Source organism: Schizophyllum commune, assembly GCF_000143185.2.
Source record: "Schizophyllum commune H4-8 unplaced genomic scaffold SCHCOscaffold_14, whole genome shotgun sequence".
In the NCBI taxonomy this organism is placed as follows: domain Eukaryota; kingdom Fungi; phylum Basidiomycota; class Agaricomycetes; order Agaricales; family Schizophyllaceae; genus Schizophyllum; species Schizophyllum commune.
Window position 1 is genome coordinate 417,057 of NW_026089551.1, and position 16,478 is coordinate 433,534.

At 55.5% G+C, this 16,478-nt stretch overlaps 9 protein-coding genes and 1 non-coding gene across 10 annotated transcripts; 7 read left to right on the plus strand and 3 right to left on the minus strand.

Moving 5' to 3' along the window:
* Positions 1 to 854: 854 nt before the first annotated feature.
* On the plus strand, positions 855 to 1,607 carry SCHCODRAFT_01106691 (uncharacterized protein; the record flags this gene model as incomplete). Its single annotated transcript, XM_003027058.2, has 5 exons — positions 855 to 878; positions 931 to 954; positions 1,008 to 1,170; positions 1,227 to 1,314; positions 1,367 to 1,607. 5 exons carry the CDS (start codon positions 855 to 857, stop codon positions 1,605 to 1,607), a joined length of 540 nt encoding a protein of 179 aa, XP_003027104.2.
* A 253-nt stretch (positions 1,608 to 1,860) lies between these two features.
* On the plus strand, positions 1,861 to 2,408 carry SCHCODRAFT_01107003 (uncharacterized protein; the record flags this gene model as incomplete). Its single annotated transcript, XM_003027059.1, has 3 exons — positions 1,861 to 2,057; positions 2,115 to 2,253; positions 2,310 to 2,408. Coding segments are annotated over 3 exons (435 nt in total), but the record flags the coding sequence as incomplete, so codon positions are not given.
* Positions 2,409 to 2,851: 443 nt separating this feature from the next.
* SCHCODRAFT_02706350 (eukaryotic translation initiation factor 3, subunit 6) lies at positions 2,852 to 4,459 on the plus strand (the record flags this gene model as incomplete). The annotated part of the gene is made up of 5 exons (XM_003027060.2): positions 2,852 to 3,092; positions 3,145 to 3,299; positions 3,350 to 4,092; positions 4,140 to 4,248; positions 4,301 to 4,459. The coding sequence occupies 5 exons, from the start codon at positions 2,852 to 2,854 to the stop codon at positions 4,457 to 4,459; spliced, it is 1,407 nt and encodes a 468-aa protein (XP_003027106.1).
* A 358-nt stretch (positions 4,460 to 4,817) lies between these two features.
* SCHCODRAFT_02519051 (ADP-ribosylation) lies at positions 4,818 to 6,224 on the minus strand (the record flags this gene model as incomplete). The annotated part of the gene is made up of 8 exons (XM_003027235.2): positions 4,818 to 4,916; positions 4,967 to 5,102; positions 5,159 to 5,197; positions 5,250 to 5,456; positions 5,506 to 5,617; positions 5,667 to 5,910; positions 5,967 to 6,062; positions 6,117 to 6,224. 8 exons carry the CDS (start codon positions 6,222 to 6,224, stop codon positions 4,818 to 4,820), a joined length of 1,041 nt encoding a protein of 346 aa, XP_003027281.2.
* A 357-nt stretch (positions 6,225 to 6,581) lies between these two features.
* On the plus strand, positions 6,582 to 7,941 carry SCHCODRAFT_02642857 (uncharacterized protein). Its single transcript, XM_050346294.1, has 7 exons — positions 6,582 to 6,695; positions 6,750 to 6,916; positions 6,970 to 7,124; positions 7,183 to 7,294; positions 7,340 to 7,510; positions 7,561 to 7,687; positions 7,735 to 7,941. The coding sequence occupies exons 1-7, from the start codon at positions 6,639 to 6,641 to the stop codon at positions 7,807 to 7,809; spliced, it is 864 nt and encodes a 287-aa protein (XP_050197412.1). The 5' UTR covers positions 6,582 to 6,638; the 3' UTR covers positions 7,810 to 7,941.
* Positions 7,942 to 8,758: 817 nt separating this feature from the next.
* Positions 8,759 to 9,900, plus strand: SCHCODRAFT_02556300 (DUF1768-domain-containing protein). Its single transcript, XM_003027062.2, has 5 exons — positions 8,759 to 9,236; positions 9,292 to 9,423; positions 9,474 to 9,560; positions 9,610 to 9,727; positions 9,779 to 9,900. The coding sequence occupies exons 1-4, from the start codon at positions 8,805 to 8,807 to the stop codon at positions 9,718 to 9,720; spliced, it is 762 nt and encodes a 253-aa protein (XP_003027108.1). The 5' UTR covers positions 8,759 to 8,804; the 3' UTR covers positions 9,721 to 9,727; positions 9,779 to 9,900.
* Positions 9,901 to 9,914: 14 nt separating this feature from the next.
* On the minus strand, positions 9,915 to 11,816 carry SCHCODRAFT_01135197 (ADP-ribosylation). Its single transcript, XM_050341088.1, has 10 exons — positions 11,713 to 11,816; positions 11,585 to 11,659; positions 11,376 to 11,529; positions 11,239 to 11,323; positions 11,043 to 11,188; positions 10,876 to 10,987; positions 10,610 to 10,816; positions 10,521 to 10,559; positions 10,329 to 10,473; positions 9,915 to 10,279 (listed from the first exon to the last, which is right to left on the minus strand). Exons 1-10 carry the CDS (start codon positions 11,734 to 11,736, stop codon positions 10,166 to 10,168), a joined length of 1,101 nt encoding a protein of 366 aa, XP_050197413.1. The 5' UTR covers positions 11,737 to 11,816; the 3' UTR covers positions 9,915 to 10,165.
* A 266-nt stretch (positions 11,817 to 12,082) lies between these two features.
* On the minus strand, positions 12,083 to 13,774 carry SCHCODRAFT_02642866 (uncharacterized protein). The gene is given in 8 exon segments (XM_050346295.1): positions 12,083 to 12,353; positions 12,402 to 12,623; positions 12,673 to 12,854; positions 12,902 to 13,041; positions 13,253 to 13,335; positions 13,355 to 13,438; positions 13,489 to 13,603; positions 13,652 to 13,774. The coding sequence occupies 8 exon segments, from the start codon at positions 13,764 to 13,766 to the stop codon at positions 12,194 to 12,196; spliced, it is 1,101 nt and encodes a 366-aa protein (XP_050197414.1). The 5' UTR covers positions 13,767 to 13,774; the 3' UTR covers positions 12,083 to 12,193.
* Positions 13,775 to 14,359: 585 nt separating this feature from the next.
* SCHCODRAFT_02642870 (DUF1768-domain-containing protein) lies at positions 14,360 to 15,484 on the plus strand. The gene is made up of 5 exons (XM_003027063.2): positions 14,360 to 14,472; positions 14,522 to 14,920; positions 14,969 to 15,097; positions 15,147 to 15,233; positions 15,284 to 15,484. Exons 2-5 carry the CDS (start codon positions 14,618 to 14,620, stop codon positions 15,398 to 15,400), a joined length of 636 nt encoding a protein of 211 aa, XP_003027109.1. The 5' UTR covers positions 14,360 to 14,472; positions 14,522 to 14,617; the 3' UTR covers positions 15,401 to 15,484.
* Positions 15,485 to 15,637: 153 nt separating this feature from the next.
* On the plus strand, positions 15,638 to 15,719 carry SCHCODRAFT_t244. Its single transcript has one exon. It is a non-coding gene; the product is annotated as a tRNA-Arg (tRNA).
* The last annotated feature ends 759 nt before the right edge of the window (positions 15,720 to 16,478 follow it).

Here is a 16,478-nt window from a genome sequence, read left to right on the forward strand (position 1 = left end):
CATAGGACGGCGTATGGTAAACATAGCTACCTGTCTACCCTAACACGTCAGGACGTCCGGACTCTTCCTATCTGATGTCACTCAAACGACTGTACCTCGGACAAAGGGATTGCTCCTGAATGTATCTGCTTCATCTTAGCATGCTAGGAGACAAAGGCTACGGTCGATAAAACCTGCCTATCCTGGATACCTTCGCGCAGATACCGACGTCGGCCTCAGTGAGTACACGTTGCGATCTGTCTCTCCTATCCCATGAAACCACTTACCCAAATGTAATTGGAGCTGCTGTGGCTGCACAACGTACTGCTGTAGTATGTGTCGGTGCTCAACAGCACCTAGATGGAATACGGAACTCCAAGCCCGCCTCGTCTTCGCGGCGTGTATCTGTCGGGGTAGAGCTAGGTCCTGCTGCTAGGTACTCGTCAATCAGGTACTAGTGATCCCGATTCAACTCTTTGGCTACGGAACTCGACCCTCCCGATAATTGCGTACTCATACTTTGCACAGGATTACTCAGGCCAGCTGATCCGTAGGCGCGCAGGCGTCAAGACGCTGCTCATACCCGCGCGTCGGTACCAAATCCAGTCGAAGATAACCCCGCGATGCGGTCTTGATATGAAAGCGCCTCCTCGTAAAGTCGTCATCGCTCTTGATTGGCATGGTCGATGAGTGAAAGCAACGTGCCCATACTAGGACAATCCAACGCCTGGTGTCCTGGAATTAGATGGCGAGACGGTGTCTCAAAGTTTCCGCGCTCCTACAAAAGGGTCGCTGAACCTCCTGCTAGAACCAGCTACCACCGCTACCCTCACTCCTCTCAGCACTCCAGCGACTGCACCCCTCGGGATTGCAACATGCAGGCCCAGTACAACCCTCGCGTATGTATCAGCAGTGCCAGACTTCTCTCAAAGCTCACGCTCCTCTTCTCAGGACTCTTACCAGGTCCTCTGCGTCGTGAGTAGACGACCCTCTGTGTTGACTTCTTGCGCTGACGTTGTGACTAACAGCAATGCCACGAACGCCCTCAGTTCAATGATGGCGTCGAGCGGCACCTCTATTGCGGCAAGCACTGCGCCATTCAAGCGCGGCTGGCAGGCGGACATTCGGCGTCGACTGTTGCTTCTCCACAGCCGCAGACTTTGCCCGCGGTAATCGCGCAGCCACAAAATAGTACGTAGCCTGGCTATTCCTGCACCTCGAGTCGCGGCTGACGCTTGACTTCGCAGCTCTATGCGCACTGAGCGGATGCGATCGCGCCGTATATATCGCCCCCGACGGCACAGAGGGAACATTCTGCAGTCGCGCGCACATGAGGTGAGTTCCAATCTGCCGTCCAGGGACGTTGGGTCTAAGTGTCTCTTTGCAGAATGGGTCAGCCAGCGCCGCCCAGCGGTGCGAGCCCTCAAACCGACGGCACTCTTTTTACAATGCCTCCTCTGCAAAGGCACGCGTCAAATTCTTGCCTGACCTGCCAGCGCGGCACCGCAGCCCCGGGCTGCGTCTTTTGCGGCACCCGCTGTGAGCAGAAGGCCGGTGAACGTGGCATGGTGCTCGCCAATGTCCCAAAGGATCATGTTGCCTTCCATGATGGTATGAGGTCTTCATGAAAATCTGCAAGTATTTTCGGCTGACGAGATTTCAGTCAAGCTGGACTTTGACGCATCGTGGGATGACGAGAGTGGTACCCCTCCGGCGATCAAGGCGATCTACGCTATTGTTCCGTTTAAGGCTGCCCGCGAGAGGTACAATGCCTATCGGTGCGTCGGTCATTAACTCTTCATGAACTGCAATTAGCTCACTAAATCCTACAGAACCCTCGTCGAGAGCCGCGGCCACTTCGAGTCGCAGAACCTACCCGCCGGCAACGAGACCCGCCGCTGGTACGGCACGTACCGCGAGTGCCTCATCGGCGAGAGCGAGCAGTCGTATCCCTGCGCCTCGCTGACCTGCCGCCTCTGCAACATCATCCGCACCGACTTCGATCTGAAGGCGCACGGCAAGAAGCTGTCCGTCGGCGCGTTCGGTCGCGCGATCTACACGTCCTCTTCCACCTACACGTGAGTCAGGCAGCTTGTTTGCATTCTACACAGACTAATGAGAAACTGCAATCGCAGTGCGGACGAGTTCTCGAGCAACCGCGTGCAGAACTCTACGGCGAAGGCCATGATTCTGACCGATGTCATCGTCGGCAAGCCCAAGATCGTGCACGTTGACAGGCCTTTCATGAAGACCGCCCCTCACGGATACGACTCGGTGAGTGATATCTGGACCTAGCACGTTATAATGGTTCCAACGCACATTTTACCCAGGTCATGGCCAAGAAAGGTTTTTTCCTTGCCCATGACGATATCATGGTCTACACCAACGACGCTGTGCGCCCTGCATACCTGGTCATGTATGACCTCTAGATCGCGAGTCGCGATTCTATCTAAAAAGCCTACCTGTTCCTTGACTTATGCTTACTTTGCTTGCTGTTGTACTTAGAAGCCTAAGATACCTGTACACTACGTTCCGCTGTCCACTACTATTCTATTCCAAGTCCTGATTGATCGTTTCTCCCTTATCTATGTGTTGTGCCGTTGAAAGCAGCTCCGGAGAAGACCAATACCTTGTAATAGTCAGACTATATCACTTCCTTGACTATCAAGGACCTATGGCCTGCTATATCGCCTCCACAGCACGGGGGACATTCCTGCGAGCAGTACCGTCACACACTGTCACAGTTGACCAATTACCGATTTGGCAGTTCTTTCCCGCGACTCAATCGTCAGAGTGGCTGTGCTAATTTTCATCGTCTTCGCTCCCCCGCCGTCCCCATCTTCTACACATCGTCGGCGACGTCGAGCACAAAATGGCGAGCCCAACTCCCTCCGAAGCTGCGACCTTGGCGGATTATGATCTGTCTAAGACGATCATTCCTTACCTTGATCGCCATCTTGCGTTCCCCCTCCTCGCGCACCTCGTCGAGACGGGTGTCTTCCCCGTTGAGCAGGTCCAGCTCGCGCAGTATGAGTTGGCGAAGGGGACGAACATGTTCGACTACGCGGCGTCGCTATTCGAGCTGTCGCATCCTGGGGAGGAGCCGCCATCAGGTGCGTATTGTCGAGATGATCAGGACGTGCGCTGGCTAACGGAGGGGACTAGAATTCAATGAGAAGCGCGAAAAAGCCGTGTCGATGAACGAGCGGCTGCAGCTGGAGGCGCAAGCAGTTCTCGACGTGATCGAGAAACCTGAGGTGGCGCAATCCTTGAAGCAGGACAAGAACCAGAACTTGCAGTACCTGAAGGAGAACTACAACGTACGTGACGCGTTCGATCTCGGCAATACCAGCGCTCACCTTCATTCCAGCTTACCCTTGACCAAATATCAGCCCTGTACAACTTCGGAAACTTCCAGTTCTCGTACGGCAACTACAGCGGTGCAGCAGATTACCTCTACCATTTCCGCGTCCTCTCCACCGATCCCGACCTTCTGATCTCTGCACACTGGGGCAAGCTCGCGTCCGACATCCTCACGGGTCAGTGGGAAACAGCGCTCGAGGAACTCAACACCCTCCGCGACACGATCGACTCGAGGGCAACAGCCTCGGCTGCCCTTTCCGGCGGTGAAGGATCCCTCTCCCCTGCGCTCAACCAGCTGCACTCGCGGACATGGCACCTTCACTGGTCCCTCTTCGTGTACTTCAATCACCCACAAGGGCGGACGCTCTTATTGGAGACCTTCATGGCACCAGCGTACCTGAACACCATCCAGACGTCCTGCCCATGGATCTTGCGCTACCTTACCACCGCCGCCATCCTGTCCTCCAGCCGGAGAAACCAGGCAGTACCCTCACGCGTCAAGTCCGCGCTGCGCGAGCTGCCGAAGATCATCACGACGGAGGAATACCAGTACAGCGACCCCATCACCCGCTTCCTCAAGGACCTCTATGTCGACTTTGACTTCGACAAGGCGCGTGACGAGCTGACGGTGGCGGAGAAGGTCGTCCAGAACGACTTCTTTCTGCAGGAGTTCAAGGACGAGTTCGTGGAGTGCGCGCGTGGGTTGATCAGTGAGGCGTACTGCAGGATATACGGGCGCATCGACATCAGGTATGTCAAGTTCTCATGTTATCCGTGCATAGCTGACATCGCTGCAGGGATCTCTCCGAGCGTCTCAACCTTTCCCCCGACGAGGGCGAGAAATGGATCGTCAACCTCATCCGCGAGACGCGGATGGGCGCCGACGCGAAGATCGACTTGGAGAAGGTCAGTATACCTCATCTCGCAAAATTACTCAAGCTTGCTCACATCCTACCAGAACCAAATCACCATCTCCCGCCCCGCGCAACCCGTCTACCAGACGGTCATCGAAAAAACGCGCGGCCTCGGCTTGCGCATGCAGGCGATGGGCATTGGCCTCCGGGGTATTCAGGGCGGCGCCCCTGCCCCTCAGCAGGCCGCGGCGGCCGCCAGCTAAGCGCTGGGCGCGATGCTTGTACTACTTACCCCTGTACGATCTCTGTATACTTGCTTGTAGATCTTCTGAGGGCATGGACGTGCAAAGGCCTCCTTGTATTCACTCATTCTGAACATCCTTGGCCGCTATAAGGATTACTCTCGAAGCTTTCTCTCTCATGGGTAGCGTATGGAATGGTAGGTCACATCCCCCAAACTTCAACAGTGACCATCACGTGGCTATGAGAGGTTACAAAATGGATTAAATAGTAAAAATGCGTTACTTAAATTGAGATAGCGAATCGACTGCTTCAACTTGACCAGGACGACCACCCGCCGTCTCTACTAATGTACAATGCGCACTGGATGCTCGTCTACCTCTACCCCTCGTACATGACAAGGTACGAAGGGCGAATGGCGTCTTCGCGGTAGACGACGAGCTCGTCGTAGTTCAAGGCCATGCCCTTCTCCGCGAGAACCTGGAGCGAAGGGTCAGAAAACGTTTGAGTATTTGGGAGCCATGGCGCACCGAGTCACACCCCGCCGGCGGGGAAGTCAGAGTCGGCTCGTCGTGCAGCATCTTGAAGCCCTTGCCGACGATGACCTTGTTCAACAAGATCGACTTGAGCGGGGACCTGGTCTTGTTGGACGAGTAGTCGTTCGATCTGGTACGCGGTAAGTCAGACACATGTACTAGATTATTCGCGGGGGAGAAACTCACTTGGACGATGTCGACGACGTGTAGATGCCCTTGCCGAAGCTAGTATGCGTGTCAGCTTGGACAGGACTCCTCAAGACCAAAAAATGCTCACCGTCCCCAACCGGTCTTGTTCCCGAAGTGGCTCAACGCGAACGAGGTCTTGATGATGTTGCACAGTGGGCAGTTCGGCGAGCCACAGAACTGCGTGTGACCCTGGTCACCGAGCAAGCACTCGCGCGTCGTGCCATGCCATCGCCGGCACTCGTTGCCCTCTGCCATGCCTTGCTGCTTGAAGTTGCCGCGGGTTTCGACGGCGGCTCTGGCCAAAATGTCAGACGAGGTTACATCGACATGCTATATCCACTCACTTGTGCGCGTTGTAGCTCCTCAACGAGGCGTGCGGGGCGAGGATCTTGTAGACCCTCCGTACCGGCGGACATGTCTTCGCGTGTCTCCACGACTGCTTGAACTGCTCGGCGACTGCGTAAGGTGAGTGTCGCGTCCTTAGCCACGCTTACGGTAGACTTACCACTGATGAAGGTAACATGCCCGACCGGAACCTCTAGAAGGGCTGGGCCCTTCTTCTCGGCCTCTTCTACACATGTCTTGCTGCAGAAGTGCGAGCGCGGCTGCTTCTCTGCCTTGCGGCACATCAAGCAGATCTTGTCCTCGTTCGGCGCGCCAGCCTGCACGGCGGCGGCAGCAGCGCAAATCTTGCCACAATATCGGTAGGACTTCTTGCCATCGTTGAACTTGGGGCGCTGGTGGCAGAACTGCATAGAAAGCGTCAGTTCAAGCCACTCAGGTCAGTGGAACTGCCACCGCGCACCTCGCAGTTGTTCTTCTTGGCTTCGCCTGCGCACTTCTTGCTGCAGTAGGGATGTCGCTTGCCACCGTCGAAGAAACGTGGGTTCGAGTGACAGTACTGAAGCTCGTTAAGTCATTTCCTTCGCGGGTAGCGCAGCCTAGTATTGCGTACCTCGCAGAGCATCTGGTTATTCGAACCGTTGACCTTCTTGCTGGGCTTCAAGGCGGATGACTGGCGCATGGGTGGCTGAGGTGGCGCTGGAGGTGGGGCAGGAGGCATGTGCGATGTAGATGCTGATGATAACGTTGGGACGGCGCTCGGCGCAGGAGGTGGAGGTGCTGAGGGGTCGAGGGAAGAGCGAGAATTTGAAGGATTCTGGAGAGCTGCCGTGGCGGCCTGTAAAACGGAAATCGCTATCGGCAAACCTGTTGCGAGAGCGGACGCGGCCATAACAAAGTATGGATGAAAGAAGGCAAAGAGCGATGGTGGGTCTAGTTATCGGACAAAAGGGGGTTCATTCCACTGACAAACACCTGGTCTGCATGCGGAGTTCTCCAGGACAACATGAGGTCGGGTGGCCATGCAACGCGGCTGCCTCGTGTTTTCGCCACACAAAGCGATCTCGTGCATCCTTAAGTACAGTTGGTCGCCGGAGCCGTCGTCACACCCAATCAACTCTCATCCTCTCCGACGATGGCCACTTCGCGCAACCAGCGGCACAGCGGAATGCCCACAGCACACCTCTGCGAGGTGCGTGCAACGTCCGTTTATCCTGTCATCGCTGCTCATCGGCGCGCGTTCTAGGTCTGTGGCAAACGCCCCAAGTTCATGGAGAACGGAACGCGGTATCCATACTGCAGTCGGACATGCGCAAGCAAACAGGGATTGAACCCGTCGGCGTGCGCGCTCAGCACGTGCGAGGCGACGGGGAGAACTGCCTTTGGCGGATATTGCTGCGAACAACACGCTATGTGAGCATGTTTGTCCGCCCTGCTTCAGTCGGCTGATGAAGTCTCCGTCGTAGCGACGCGGTACAAGGCCGAGAGGCCCTTGCATGCACGACGTGTTTGAAGTTCCCCCGTGCCGTCGGCGACCTGTGCACGGGATGCAATAGGTCGCAGGACCCTGGCACAGCGCGACTCATGGAAGTTGACGCTGGTAGCGAAGAGTTTTCGAATCGTGAGTAGATGGCCCAGATATGAAAGAGATATGAACGTCTAATCGTGTCGATATCCAGTCGAGGCGCACTTCGTGGGCGAATGGAGCGGGCCTGGAATTGTGCCGTCTGTGGAGAAGGTCTACCGCGTCGTCTTGCCCGCAGATACAATGCGGGGCTATCATGACTATCAGTGAGGGATCCTTCGATGGTGGTTCATGTCGCTGACGGAGATTAGGTCAAGCCGCCCCAACGAGACATGCATACACACCTTCTTCAGTCAGCAGTGCATCTGCGACCTAGGGACTAAGCTTCCGGTCTTGTGCGACTTCAAGTCCTGTGGAATCTGCATGTCCATCAAGTCGTCTTTCCGCTCGTTTGCTTTTGGGAGCAAACAATTGGACGGGATGTGAGCGTTGTTTCTTCGATTCTTGGGCGCGCTACTCACCTGCTCACTAGGCCAGAGAGGGGTGTTTATACTTATGGAAATCCCTTTATGGCGGACAAGGACGCGACGTCTTGTACGACCTCGCCTTATCGTGTGATGATCGCCTGCGTTGCGATCGCGAATTTGGCCCTGGAGAAGGTGAGCGCAGTCATAACGGAGTACGAGCCTGGCTTATTGTTCACTAGGGGTCAGTTGCCGCTATTCATTTCCCTCATCCTGAGGCTATCGTGCCCGCGTACGTCATCATGTATTCAAAGTGAGAGTGAAGAGCTGGGAAGAAGGAAGCGTTCGTGACGTCCGTAGCACCCATTGTATATTATTGCCTGCCGGCGCGTCGATCCTGGAGGCGAGAAGCTCAGCTATGAACGCGCTCATTTGGAGAGGACTGCGGACTGATGAAGTATCATGAACACTTCATTCTGTACCCTTGGAGGTTCACCCACATATCCTCGTAAGTAAAAGCATAAGGAGCTCGACGCCCATATCTTGTCAGCTTGACATCTGCCACGCTAGCTCGCCTAAAGGTCCTTCCTCCAAGCAGGTGGGAATATGCAGTCTCGATATTGGACTTGACTGGATTACCCAAGGCACCAAGAGTCCACTTGCGCGCTTGTAATGGGTTTGTTAACTCATAACGTAGGCGAAGGCAATGAAAAAAGCGACACACATCTGTTGTGCGACGGTCCGATATTGTCGTATATTGCTCTAGCCTCTCTGGGAAGTCAAAAACGTAAGAACGACGCCTCACAATCCTGCCGTTGCGTGTGTGGCTGGAAGATGAGTGCTATGCCGGCCCCTTCCCAACGAGGGTCTCCGGCATTGTTCTCCTTGAGCAAAATGAAGGTACGCGTGGCGCGCGTACTGCGCAATTCATTGAGACATAAACCCAGTGTGCTGAGTGATATCGGGCTTTTTAGGAGAAGGCGAAAAGCAAGGATGGCGAGGAAATGGATGGCGAACATCAACATGTCGGATCACTCGGCGGAGTTGCCAAACACGTGAGTAATCTGACTTTAGATCTGCCTCTCATGGTGCGGTCGCATTTTTGTTGGCATGTGGCGAAGACGGGGCTACAAGGACACGAGGTCAATGACTCTTCAAACTGCTACTACCTTGATCTCGGCGGCTTCATTGGCGACACCGCCCGAACTTTCGCACTCAGTGGTACAAATAGCAGTCGCTCCCACTTTTCGAGCCCCATCCTTTCTCATCACGACCCGTAACGCCACCACTCATTTCTTAGCCACTTCATCGCATGCCCCAGCGTCAGCAGAAGGGCAAGGCCGCCCAAGCAGGGCATGGGGCGCCAGCGGCTGGTCGCACGCCCGCCTTCGTACAGAATCCTCAGTACGGAGGTCGCGCAGCGGCGGCGTCTAGCAGGACTGCACGACCTTCGCCATTCCGTGCTCTCAATCCGGCGTACTGGTGCTGTCCAAGACAAGGCAAGGCGCCTGGCCCTCAGAGGCAGACGCCGACGGCACCCACTCGCGGACAACCCTCTCCCAAAGCTCGCCGAGACGCTCCACGCAACGTCAAGGGTGTCTACCTCGCTCAGCCGCCTGCGCAGCGTATACTCTTCTACCACAAGCATGACCCCCACTACGGCTTCACCAATTTCTCCGACCACCCCGTCAAGTATCAGGGTAAGGTGTACCCCACGAGCGAGCACCTATTCCAGGCATTGAAGGTACGCTCTAGAGCGGCAGTCGAGCAGCGCCGTAGACTCACTCGATTACGCGCAGTTTATGCCTCACAAGTCGCAGGTAGCCGAGCATATCCGGACGAGCTCGCCAAGCCCTCGCGCTGCGTTTACGGAAGCGCATCGCTATCAGAGTGAGGTCCGTAAGGACTGGTCCAAGGTCAACGTAAAGATGGTACATTGTTGGTCACGGCTATGAAGTCGCGTAGCTAACAGTGGTTGCAGATGGAGATTGCGCTGGAGCACAAGTTTGATCAGCATCCGGCTCTGCGCGAGGAGCTGCTTGCTACGGGAGAGGCGGAGCTTGTCGAGGTACGCCGTGTGAAACATACGGCTGCGCCTGTGCTGATCCAGGGTACAGGACTCTGCCCAGGACGCCTTTTGGGGCGTTGGGCCCAACGGGAAGGGGCGCAACGAGCTTGGGAAAGCCCTCATGAGGCTGAGAACGCAGTTGCGCCAGCAGAGGTTTTGAACGCCGAGTGCGTCCTTCTCTTCACCCGAGCGCGCTAGGAAACTGATTCCCTCGTTAGAAGTAGGCACCAAATCAGGCGACCTCGGCCACTGTGCGTGAAGGTCCTCAAAATTGTCTTTAGAGGTGCACCCCGTCACGATGCGAACTAATTATTGCGTTAAATATGTATGTATGTGTTCATCTTATCTATCTATGTTTTCCTCCCTCTATGCCCTCATTTGTAGCGGATATGACTATGCGTGCCGCCGGTTCGGCGTCTGCTCAGAATAGGCTGCAGCTTTTACCCTCGTTTGGTAGTGACTAGAGACATATATTGCAGGGAGAATGTTACAAGTACAAGCATGTGAAGTGTGGTTTCGATACGAATAGAATACAGAGGCGAGTGGGAATAATCGAGAACTGTTGACGTCTCGTCCGGCGAGCGTCGAGGTGATGAGAAGAAATTTCAGGCCTTGTACAAGACCAGATACGCCGGGCGTATGGCCTCGTTACGGTAGACTACGACCTCATCGTAGTTGAGAGCGCCAGCGAGAGGGATGGTGAAGGGTTCCGCCAGTACCTGGACGCTGTCAGCAATTTCGATGACGCGACGAGATCGCATCACCCACGGAGTCGAAGCCTGGCGGAGCGCTGGTCCATGTCGAGTGGTTGAAGTAGGTCTTGTCCCCCCTGCCTACGACGACACGGTTCAGGAGAACAGCCTTTAGAGGCGACAAGGCGCTGGCGTCAATGTTCTTGGAGTAGTCGTTCGATCTGGGGAAGTCAGCTAATTACAGCCCTCAGACCGGCCGAGTACTCACTTAGACGACGTCGACGACGTGTATATGCCTCGCCCGAATCTAGGTACTCGGTCAGACGTCGGATAGAAGTAGATTAATGTAGCACCCACCTGCCCCAGCCCGTGTTCTTCCCGAAAGCAGTCAAGTCGAAAGACGTCTTGATAATATTGCAAAGACAGCAGGTCGTGTCGCCGCATAGCTTCGCCTGACCCATGTCGCCGAGCGTGCACTTGCGCTTCGTGCCATGCCAGCGGCGCTGCTCATTGCCCGCAGTCATGCCTCGCGCCGCAAAGTTGCCGCGTGTTTCTACGTCCGCGCTGATGAGCAATGAATTGAGCTCTATATTGTCTAGCGCTAGAAGCCACCGAACACTCACCGATATTTGTTGTACTGCTCGCACGTTGCCTGATCCGGCATGATCTTGTATATGCGCTTCACGCCGGGACACTTCGTCGGATGCCTCCACGAACCAGTGAACTGGTCGGCAACTGGCGAGGCATAGTTAGAAAACCTGTGGTGCAAAAATGAACGAGAAGCTCGCACCGCTCGCGAAGATGGCATGGTCCGAGGGGATCTCCATAAGAATGGGACCCTTGTTGGCCGCCTCGTCTCGGCAAGTGCGGCTGCAGAACGCAGAGTTGGCCCTCCTCTCTCCCTTGCGACAGTAGAGGCATATCGCTTCCCCTAGCCTGCGTAAAAGATCAGAGACAGAAGAAGGGCCAACGAGCGCTCGACGCACTTCTTGTGGCTAACCGAACAGTAGCGCCCATAGGTGCCGTCAGCGTTCTCGTGAGCGGTGCGCTTACAGGTGACGATGGCGCAGGCTGGGCGGCCAGGGTAAGTAGGATAATCTCGGCAATAATATACTCCATTTACCTGGACCACTCGACTTAGAGGACTGATTTGACTTCAGCGAAGGCGATTTCGCAGGAGTGGGCGACCTTAAGGCCTTCGCATTGTCTGCGCAGGTCTTACTGCAGTATGACGACGGCTGCTTCCCGCCCTTGTATTTCGGGCGCTTATGGCAAAGCTGATGGACGTCGTATGAGCGATCAAGCCATCGGAAGCGCATCGAACATGCATACCTCGCACTTATCCTTGTCCTCGCACGTCTTCCCGCAGTACGCAGACCCGGGCATGGCGGGCTGCACGAAGCAGGTCTGGAAGCGCGCACCAGGTGAGTCAGGGCGCGTGCATAAGAGACGGAGCGCACTTCGCAGGGAGGAGGTGCAGCCATGGTGTCGAGGGTGAGGCGACTGATGGAGGAGGGCTGCGGATGGGACTTAGCGTCGGGTTGGCGTACCTGGTGGCAGTTATAGGGTCTGTACAGGTGGACTTCACGACGAGGGGCACGCGGCGGGCATGAGGCGCGGAGGGTGTTACACACGTGTCGTGGTGACAAGATCGATATGCGGCTTGCTCAGCGTCGTGTCCGCCGAGAGCAATCGCAGGTCAGAAAGCTCCAGCGTTTACAAAGTGGCGTCCAAGTCCCTATCATGATTGTCGCAGCTGTCATAGGCTCAGGAAGACGACAAGCCAGCGTAGAAGGCATGCATACCTAGTATGCGGAATAAGAAGGTAAGACTTGAACACCGAATAAATATTCCAACATAGAGAGCTAAGTACAACAAACCAAAAACGCCCATATAAATACCGCTCATAAATACATGCGAAGATGAATGTGACACAGGATGCTACGACAGGAACGCAAATTGAGAAATCAAGGCAGACATGTCCTCCTCGTTGTCATCGTCCGAGTCTGAGTCTGAGTCGGTAGTTCGTGCCTCAGCGGTCGAAGTCTCCTGAGACGGTCCGCGCTGCCAAGGGCCGAAGATCAACGACAACAAGCTAGACCTGCATCAGGTTAGCTCAGAGGATTGCTGGGTATGAGAGAAAACGTACTCTTTGCCGCCCGTAGACTTTGCTGCCGGGTTGTCGCGCACGACCGTGGTGCTGCGCGAAGCGCTCGCGCGGCGATGGACCGGCTGATCCTCCTCTATCAGTGTCCGAGCGATGCGCTTCGGCGCCAACTCGTCCTGCGAGGACAGGCGTAGCTGCACGGGGATAGGAGCGCTGCGGAGCACGTCGTCCACGCCACGGATGAAGCTCTTCAACATGTCTAGCCTGCCTGGGAGGTGAGGAGGGCGACGTGCGAGTTCGTAACACGACTGACGAATCCACTTGCTTCTCCCATGGGACCTCCGCGGCGCAGGCGCACGTGTCGGGTGGTATCGCCTGCGCGTTGGCGGTCGCGGTGTCGTATCGGTACTTGATAATATATGCCGGCCGAATAGCATCTTCGTGGTATACGACAGTCTCGGGATAGTTGAGATTGCCACCAGGAAGGCCGACGACCTACATTCGTCAGGATACGGCGTCACGAAAAATTTGCATCAACTTACAGAGTGATGTCCTGGCGGAGGCTCGGAAATACTGGGATCGCTGTAGCGTAGCTCAAGCGGTCTACCCATGACGACCTTGCTGACCAGCAGCGTGCGGACGCCAGGATCACTTCCGCCATCGTCGAAATAGTCGTCTGCCTCTGCGCGAGATAATTAGAGGCCGCACCGCTCATCGAAGGATTTGAGACGTACTGGAAGAGCACGAGCTCACGTAGATGCCGGTCCCGAACCTGAGGATGTCAGAAGCGTTACAGAGAGGACATAAGGTTGAAATTACCTCTTGAAGGAATGTCGTTGTCCTTTATCGCGGGTTAGAACTGAAGATAATGATAGTAAGGAAACCCATCGTACCGCATCTATCCCTCTTGAACGACGCGCGTACGACGCCACATGAATAGCAGCTGAAGCGGTCGCACAGCGAGGTGCCAGACATACTGGGGATCACCCAAGCACGTATGACGAGTGCCATGGAATAAGAGCGTCTCATTGGCGAAGGAAGGATCGCGCGGATTTCGCAGCTCAGACGCCACTCGGTCCCTAGGAGCGAACTCGGTGTGGAAACGAGGTTCACTTCGAAAATGCCTTACCTGTATCTCTCATACGCAGCGACGCTTCTGGACGGCTGCGGCAGCTTGTAAATGTCCAGAACGTCCGGAATGGGCTTGTGAGGGTGAAGCCACCCAGTCATGAAGAATCGCAAGACTGCGAGCGCGTCAGCACACGAACTCACGCAAGCTACTCCCCATCAACCTTGTTCGTACTCTGGATCCTGGCGCGCAAGGCCCTTCAGGCGACCCAGGTTGGGGCGCCGCAGGTCTGCGCAGTGAGCGAAGGGATAGTCCTTGTACTGAGGCGTCTTCGCCATAGTGGGAGCTGGAGATGTGGAGCAGACGCTTTCGGCTGGATATTATTTATGGCCCGCGGACATTCATGTGGCGGGTTGAAAGGGTCTATCACCGCGCGTCGGTCAGGAAGACAAGTACGTTTTTCGCGTGGTCAAGGACCCCGTTTCGGTAAGACGGTCGCCTCGTGTTTGCTACCAGGCATCACGCAGTCGAGCAGTGAAAGAATTGAGAAGGGTCAACTCTTGGAAGGCGCGACGTGTGCTTCAGGCCAGCGGCGTCCTCGCTGACGACTTTCAACATGGTGGCGTCTGCTAACAAACGTTGGCATCACTCTTACACGTGTTGCGCACTGAAGGGTCCTCGGATTTTGCCGGTCTGCTCTTTGTTCCTTGCCAGCTAGATCTATTGAAATCTGTACGTCGAACTCCCTTTCTCTAGAAATTGTTCAGTGCAACAAACTTTTGAGGACACGATGCACGTCGTCGAAGGTCGGAAGCGCTGATGCGGTGCGGCTATGCCGCCTCGTGTACAAACGCCCGGTCATGCCCCTTCATCTCACCCCTCTTTCGGAGCTTCGCAAGCGCGACTCACACGAGGCCAGGTCATTGGCATGGATCACTCCACTCATAAAGGTCGCCTCTCGTCTTCCTCCGACGCCCTTTCGCTCTCGACAAAACCCGGATATCATTCAGCATACCAGGCCGAACAAACGCGCTGATTATCATTGTGAGCTATGCTGAAGATGACGATGCTCGTGCTCATCCTGTGCGATGAGATATCGGACACATCTCCGATGGCGGCTTTGCGACCCAACGACGCCAGACTACAAGGACCAGCCAGGGTTCACCACTTGCACCAACATCAGCCACTCATGAGCCAGCGCGGACAACTCTCGGTCTCCACAGGCCTCTCGCCACAGTATAGGGCGCCGGATACCTTCCTCGCCACCTCAGTACCGCGCGTAGACTCGTCTTCGCCGCAGACCTCGCCACACGCCGCGCAGAGTGGCCATGGATCACCTAGTCCAGCGCCTAGGTCGCTGCGCCCTCGCCCCCAGATCTTCTTCTACGACAGGGACAAGCCGCACTATGGGTTCACTAACTTCTCGCCGCATCCGGTGAAGTACAAAGATGCGATCTATCCAACGAGCGAGCATCTCTTTCAGGCGTTCAAGGTGAGAAGCCAATGCGTCAGTAGGAGCGTCGTCTGATGGTCATCTTAGTTCATGGAACACCAACCTCAGCTCGCCGAGCATATTCGCAGGCAGCCGCGCCCGAGAGACGCCTTGTCCGAGGCGCGTCGCTTTGATAATGAGAAGCGGCGCGACTGGTTCAAGGTCAACATCGACAAGGTGCGCGTGCCTTGCTGCCTCGCGTACGCCGGACTGACCTGTCTTTCAGATGGACGAAGCGCTGCACCTCAAGTTCACCCAGCACAAGGACTTGCAGGAGGAGCTGCTATCGACGGGGAGTGCGGAGCTGATTGAGGTACAACCTCATCTTTACTGGTCGTACATACCCTCACTGATGGTATACAGGACTCTCCTGTTGACGCCTTCTGGGGTATCGGCAAGGACGGCCGCGGGAGGAATGAGCTCGGAAAGGCTCTTGGGAGGTTGAGGAAGAAGCTGAAGAGGCGCACTACCTACAACTGATTCGGTGCATCCAATGCTACCCTCATGTACTAATTCTGCCACTCGCTATCCTATTGTTTATTGACGCCGTGCGTCGCACTTGTCCTAGACCGTTTGAAAGACAAGGATCAAGGGTATATTATGAGCTGGTCTTGGTTTGTCGTTCTCTGCTGTCCTGCTGGTTTACTTGAGGGTCGGCATTCGGACTGGTTTGAAAATTTTTGAGGACGAAGGTAGCCTCAAAGATCTCTCCATAACGCCCGAGTTGTCTAATGGTTATGACGTTGCTTTCCGGAGAAGGATCAGGCAGAGGTTGCGGGTTCGAATCCCGTCTCGGGTTTGTTTTTTGAAGCCCAAACGGTCGAGAAACGAGCTCAGAACGAGAGAAACAAGTTCAGCGGGAGCAGGTCTCGCGATCAAAAGTTTATCATGGAGACACGCGCGAAAGGCTATTTAGCATCAGGTTCCGCGCGGTCCGTAACCAAAGTGGGGGTCAACGGAAGGCAGGGATGTGCGTGGCTTCCCGCCCATAGTGCAGTGTGGAAGGTTGACGAGCGCGTCCCGAAGGCGAAGAAACGATATGTTGCAAGCCATACACGGTATGAAAAGTAGTAGTAGAGTGCAAGGGATTGGAGTCATAGAGCGGTCAAAGTCGATACTGGGATCCCTATCGAGTCGTGAGACAAGCCCGAGCCTCAGTACAACCGCAATCGTTCTGACATCTTCGTTGGCCATCCGAGATTGGACGATCACACCATGATATTTGCACCGACGTAGGCAGATTCATCTACGCTGAGTCCTTCTGACCGCGAAGCGCAGGCAAGTGGTAATCTTCCCAATACAGGGGCAGGTACAACGGGGAGCTTGGGGTGCTATCGCACACGATGACCGTGACAGCGATGCCCATTCGCACAGACAACCGAGGTTGAGCATTCACCCCAGCTGAGCAGACATCGAAACGGCGATCATCGAGTTATAGGTGCACTCAGATGAAGTTCGCAGGAAGGATCCTTGCGTGTCGAAGGAGCGCAGGTCCGAGGATGCACGAGGCCATGTAGAGGGACAAGGCGCGTGCGAGGTGGTCGTCTCCCTCATCGAA